General features: G+C 41.9%; 1 protein-coding gene across 1 annotated transcript; it reads right to left on the bottom strand.

Moving 5' to 3' along the window:
* Window positions 1-5,502: 5,502 nt before the first annotated feature.
* On the bottom strand, window positions 5,503-6,129 carry GP9 (glycoprotein IX platelet). The gene has a single exon (XM_072347290.1). The coding sequence runs from the start codon at window positions 6,127-6,129 to the stop codon at window positions 5,503-5,505; it is 627 nt and encodes a 208-aa protein (XP_072203391.1).
* Window positions 6,130-6,910: the final 781 nt, after the last annotated feature.

The following is a 6,910-nucleotide window of genomic DNA, read 5'->3' as shown; positions in this document are numbered from 1 at the left end:
GCCTCGCTTGGGCCCGCCTCTCTCCCGCCCCGCGCCCGCCTTCCTCCGCCCGCCGCCTCCGGCCATGTCCGGCTGGGCCGGTGGCGGGGCGGTGTCGCTCCCGGCTCCGCCGTCGCCTTTTCTCTCTCGACGGCCTGCGGCCACCGCTGAGCCGCTTCTGGGGCCGCGGTGGGATGGGGCCGGCTCGGGTCGCGGTCCCACTGATGCGAGGCACGAAAACGTTAGTGTCAGCTGTCACGGGTGGCTGTGGGCTGCTGGTCAGTGCCACTGGAGAATCTACACTTACGAGTGTGTGTCCCCATTTTTTTGGAGAGACATTTTCCTGATATATTATTTCTGGCCCATTTTACAGTTACACATGCGCTGAATTAAGCAGGTGCAGTTGCTCCATTAAGTCATCCAGGAAGTGCAGCCAATTTACTTCATTTTGCTTTTCATTTTTCGGTCTGAGCTGGGGTGTGGTTTGTTTCCAGAGTCCCCGCCCAAGGCTCGGGGCGATAGTTTTTCCTTGCACAGTGTTGTGCCTCTCAGACATCTTTCAGTCAGCTAACATCATGCTGTGCATCTGACGTATGCACACGTGTCTGTGTGATTGCCTATTGCCTCCTAAACTGGCTGTGCATAAGAGAAATTGTCTCATCAACCTGGTGTTGTATTTTAACTGCTATGCAGCTCATCTGCAAAACAAGCTGCTGTTTAATAGATACTCCCTTTTAAATTGCGTGATGAGTCAAGATGCTGATAAAATGCAGCTTTACTAATACTTTGACACAGCACTTCTTGCTAGTCCATTCTTTATTAAAAAAAGAAAAAAAAAAAAAAAAAAAAGCCAAATTTCCATCTCAGTTTGAATGGACGGAATTGTGAAATGGAGTATATTGATGGTAGAATGAGAGCTGCATTTTTCCATAGATAGCTGTGCAGGACAGCTAGCCACAGCAAGCTTTGTGACTGAGCTAACATAGGTCAGCTTGGAGTACTCTGAGTCAATGGATTTTTTGGTAGCTTCATGGTTATTCCTTTTCAAGTTCCCATATGGATTTTTGGCAATCCGTAGTAACTTTCTAGCATGAGCAGACATACAGGTACTTGGTTGGGCTTTGTTTCAGGTACTCTGCAACTGTGAATTCAACAGGTCAATGAAAACCAAAAATTCCCCAGGCATAGCATTCTGACTTGTGTTTTCTGTTGCTATGTTTGTGTAGAAGATGTTTTGTTACTTCTCAGATTGTGAAAACTGCAAACAGTGGTTTGAACACTGAAACACTCGTCTTTGATCCCCAGGCTCCACTGAGGATTAGCACCTGTTTCATGGTAAGCTTAGGAAAAGCAAGGGTTTGAGTCTATTTCAGTTTGTATCTGCCCGTATACTTGAGAGTCATTCATCAGACAAGAGTGGAGTGATAGAAGAAAGCACTGGAACATGGTAGAAGGACCCCCTCGGCATTGATCACAATGGTTTTCCCTCAGCTCAGTTTAACAAGTAGTCACATTTCTCATGTCTAATAAAGAGGTTGATTTGCAAAGCCTTTGTTACAGGTGCGAGATTGCTTGTACATTTCCACATTTGATAATGGAATTTGGTTGGTAGAACTGTATTATATTTCAGAGCAACTGCTTGAGATTTTAAGTTACACAGCAAATTAAGTTCTGATCTTCTAAATAAATGCATACAGTGACTTTATATGAAATGCTATGGGGAAAAAAACCCACATAGGAATCCTGAAGTATATTACACAGTCTTCTGTGGCACTGCTGCTGGTATTGCAGACTATGCTCTTTTACAGAAATGGATTGTTCTGAATTTTAGCTAGAACAATTTTGTAGTATTACATTATTTAGTAATTCAGTCTAAAATGAAGGCTATGCTGATGAAAGCAAATTTGTATCCAGTTTAGCAGCTTCTGATGTTTGCTAGTATAAAATAATAGTAGATTTTGTAGTAAATGCTTTTAATTCATTAATGTTCTAAACCCTTTTTGAGAAGGAAAAAGAAATAATTAGGAAAGTTTTTTGAGTGTTTGGTATTTGCAGGAGATTATGTATGTGGATAGGATGGAGACCTTTTATTTCCTTTGCAGAGGGCCAAGACAGATAGTTATCTTGAGGACTGTCACCAGTACAGCAGGAGAATCAGTTGGCATCACAGCCTCTGTTTTTCCATATCTGTATGCTTGCACTGCTTGAGAAATAATGAGGGAGCTGCATGTAGGTGGTGGTGTTCTTCAATAGAATGGTAATAATCACAATTAATTGGGAAGCCCCAAGTTTTAGAATGGTTTTGTCCTGGAGTCTTACATGCTTTGTTCCTCAAAACCACCATGGTGCCAGCATTAGGAGGCACTAGATTGACTCCTGGGCTCCTGAAAAGTGATGCCTCTTGGATTGTGTAGTGCTTGTGGCCTATTCTAAAGAAGCGTTGTTTTTGCTTGCTGTTCTCTTATCATAGTGGCAATGAAGCTATCTGGTGGTAAGAAAGTTGCTGACTAGCAAATAGGGAAGAATTTGGTGGCTGAAACTCCTCCAACCAAGAATTTTTGCATTCTTCATTTATGTTTGCAGAGCCTTATCTTGCTCTGAGAAAATGTTCAGAGTGTTCAGCGTCTCCTTCACCATCATATGCCATGTAACTTCTGTTATGTGGCTGCTAGGCAAAGTGTATGTACCTCTTTGTCTTATGTGACGTGTTTGTTACCCAAAGCGAGTGCTGAGTTTATCAGCTGAGCTTCAGAACAAGATGGTAAAAAAATAAAATAGCCTTCATGTGGTTTCTGAAGTTTCTGTTTTGAGTATTGGAAGCCATAGGCTTTAACATGACTCAGTTGTGGATACTGGATTCTTTGTCATTTCAAATTTCAAATTTCAAATTCATTTGCATCGCTTAATCATCTGCATGAATGCAGTGCAGATTCTCCTCTGTTCAGTTTCTGAAGGCTTTTGTCTTAGTCACCCATCCATTTTCCTTGCCTGTTTTTTAGAGTGTAAGAGAGGACGTCCTGCTTCAGAAACCTTGCCTGTTACCAGAACAGATTTCTTAAACACAGCTGTTAATCACACTTTCATACACCGAAGAGTTGCTGATGAAACTGAAAACAGTGGTACCTCTCAGTCAGATCTGGCAACTCATCACAGACCAGGCCCTAATTCCTGGCATCTTCGTGTGGTTCCTTGAGTTGATTGCTGACCTTTACCATCTTGTCACTGCAGGCTGGAGGTGCCACCTCAGAACCGTGCTGTAAGGGGAATAGCTGAAATCCCTTTGAGTAGTGTATGCTCCCATTAGTGTTCCCAGTTTAATCCAGCTCCAACCCAAATCCTATGGAGAAGCAAAGTGTACATGTATAGGTGCTACAAGTTGGCCTATGTGTGCACATTTGCAGAATGTTGCTTGAAGTGCTCAGTAAAGAAACTCTGTGTTTATTCCCTCTTTATTTTATGGTACTTTGATAGTGTGATATTACAGCGGCAAAGTGATTATTCAAATCATTATTTGCATTTAAGCTCTTCAAGACTTTGTGAGTTTGGAAGAAAGAAAACGTGGGATTTTTTAATGTAAAGATGGAACTGTGACTTTGGGTTGTAGTAGCAAAAAACCTGAAGTGGGCCTAAAAGTCATTAACCACAGTGTGTAAAATAAACGGAGAGTGTACTGCCCAGCATCCAGAAATATACTAACTTTAGGTTTCTATTGGGAGGAGGCAATTTTTTCTGTAACATCTGAAATTTCATTGCAGAAAACCTATATTAATGCTTTAGAAAGAGCTAACAGCAGCTCGTGGCTTGTTTGGAAAATCGCTCAATCTCAGCCCGTTACTGAGATGCTGGTACGAAAGAATGGGAGATCCAGGGAGCCATTGGGTGGCGATGTTGTTCCAGTTCCAGAGCAGTCTGAGTCTGACGATGCTGTTATGAAGTTAAAAGAACCACTTCAGGACTTCCGTTTGTGATCCACTTCGTAAGGACTCCAATCGCTGCTGTTTTAATCTGTCCAGTAACGCAGCTTTTTATAGGTGTATCTGAAAACTGAGTGGTCAGGTTTTGTAGTTGTCTTGTAAAGTCGAGGAATAGAAAGACACTTTTGCTTCTAAGTGCTCCCGTGTGCTGAAGGCAACCTCTGCAGGGGTGATTGCCACAATCTTTGTTACTTTGTACTCCTGGCGTGAGTGGGTGGCAAGGGAGACTTGGTGTGGCATGCGAGCAGGAGATCCCGTGCTCCGCTCTGTGGTCAACAGACACAAGATATGAATCCTAAATGACTTCTTAGTATCAGAGACCACCACCACCCCAAAAAAAAATGCTCCTCGAAGGAGCTTGCCATGTCAGTGAGCAGCCCTGTGCCTGCTGAAGTGACAGCAGTGCTGCTGCCCTCGGCACTGTTTGGATACACCCAGAACGTGCCCCAGGGGATTGCATGCTGAAAGGTCTGTTATGGAGCAGATTGACCCGGGGAAGGAGTTTGGTACAAAATAAGCAGCCACGTGGCCGTTATGCAACTAAAGCAATTTGTTGTCATGCTCTCATTATTGAGTGTCATCTAAATGTAATTGGTATCGACATAATAGCAAAATATTTACATGGATTTTAGCAACGGACTAAGGGCTTTTGAAACTGTTTTCTGTATTGCTCTGAAGAAAGCAATACAGTAAGCTTAAAGCAATAATTAGACAGGCGTTATTTTTTTCAGTGTAAGGGTAAAAAAGATCAAATACAGTGAATCCACAGCAAATGGAAGGATTTCTTAAAAGCAGACACTTGTGCCAAGGCAGAGAGACATGAGCTTGCTCTGTTTTAAAGCCGTGTAGTTATGTACAGAGCCCAGAAGTGACCAGCCCTTCCTGTCACTGCAGTGGGTGGCAATGTTGCTGGCACTTATCTGTTTGCTACTGTTTCCTCCACTCATTTTCCTTTAGTTCCTACCTTCATTACAGGTGTTGCATAAAATCCTGTGTATCAAATGTCAGTAGTAAAACTGGAAGAAAATCTCTGGAAATTTCTTAGCAATTTAGTCAGCAATCTGTAGAACTGTGAGAGATCAGACTGAAGTGAGCAGGAATGTTCAATAAGCATCCTTTATTTTAATTTCATGTATTTTTTAAATCCAGGAAATTCAATTATATTTAAAACAATTTTTACTGATTATTTTCTCATCTGTTTTAGACATATTATGGGATACATTCGGTGACTGGTCAATATTATCTTAGTGGTTCTGCTTGTAGGAAACTTCTGAACCTGTGAAAGTGAACTGAATTTGTCTGCACACATGTATGGTCCTACAGAGGCCACTGGGACTCTGAAGGGGAAACAGAAACTCATAGAAAACAGAAACTTGCCATTTATTCCAAGCTTGTTTTTGAGAGGAAGTGAAACTTGCTTATCTGAGGACCCAGGCTTTGTGTCCTGGGATCTTTTAGTAACATCTTACCGTTACAGCTAGCATTGCCTGTGCATGCACATTTCCTGTGGCCAAATGGTTTGATGGCTCTGTTCAAGCTAGTGAAGAGCTCACTGCAGCTTGTAGCTTTTAGAGATATGTCTCCGCAACAGTGAACGCCTAGAAGCGTATTGACTCAGTTTTATTTGGCACACCAGCTTTTTTGAGGATTTCAGAGCCCATCCTAGTAAAATGAGTGTAAAGATTGCTGCAGCAATTAAAGCGAGGTCTCTCCAAAAGAACTCAAGGCTTTTGATTGGGAAAAGCCTCTTGCAGATCCCCAGCTCATTCCCTGTCAGCTGCTTCAAGGGCTTCATCCTCACAGAGGCAGGGGTTGCACATCTGATGTTTGCAAGAGAGGATTCAGAGAAATCTTCCATCCAGAGTTTTAAATACAGAATATGACAGTCACAGTTCCACGGGTTGTCGGATACTTTTATTTCCTCCAGGCTGAGCAAGCTGTCAAAGGCACCAGGAGAAACTGTGGTCAGGCTGTTATTCTGCAGATAAAGCCTCTTGGTGTTAATGGGTAAGGCAGGCACTTCCTTCAGCTTCCTTGAACTGCAGTCTATCTGCAAGCCCTTTATTTCCTCCAGGGGCTGACAGTTGCAGGAAGGAGGACAGACTTCAGTTTGGATCACGTGGAACAGCAATGATATGGCAAATCCTGCAGCAGTGATGAATTCGGCCTTGTTCATGCTTTAGCTACCCAGAGAACAATAACAATACTGGCAATAAGTATTATTAATTGATTAGCTATGTCTAATTGCAGAGCTAGAACACAGTTGTTTCTCTCTCAGGAATAGTTGTGAGCTGTAGGTTTTTGGAGGATAGTTTTCATTTCCCATGAGCCATTCTTGATCACACGAAGTATCTCAGAATTGTAGAAAAAGCCAGAGTTGGAAAGAATCTACAAGGACTATTGAGTCCAACTCCTCAGTACAGTTAATATAACTGAGAGAGAGCACAGAGGTTCCATTTTTACTTCTAATTTACTGCTTTCCTTTATAATTGTGGAAAAATTGTTATTGTTTGAAGTTGTAGAACACAATGTCAGCAGGAGATGATGGTAAAAACTAGATTAGTTTTAGGCAAAGATTTTGATTTAGTTCCTGTACTAATATAGTGTTAAAGTTATGTGTTAAAGTCACATTTCAAAATTAAGTTTAAAAGATTGAATAATTGCTAACTTCTTTCTGGGTCCTACAACCAGGAATTGAGGATTGTGTGATAAAAAGGCTTTTTTCCCCCCTGCCTTGTAGCTTCATTTCTTCATGTCTGAGAAAGTACAGTAAGATCTGGACAAATGGAAGTTTGTGTATCTAATACTGCTTATCTCTTAGGGATTAAGGTCTGCAGTGTACAGAGGCTCCACCAGACTTCCACTGCAGTGCTGCCTTTTTTGCAATTTAAAACCTCTGAACATGTTTGCTATTCTGCCTTTGCTATTGTTACTATTATTCTGATGTAAATACAACC

Source organism: Excalfactoria chinensis, chromosome 12, assembly GCF_039878825.1.
Source record: "Excalfactoria chinensis isolate bCotChi1 chromosome 12, bCotChi1.hap2, whole genome shotgun sequence".
NCBI classification, from domain to species: Eukaryota; Metazoa; Chordata; class Aves; order Galliformes; family Phasianidae; genus Excalfactoria; species Excalfactoria chinensis.
This window is presented reverse-complemented; position numbering and strand designations above follow the sequence as displayed.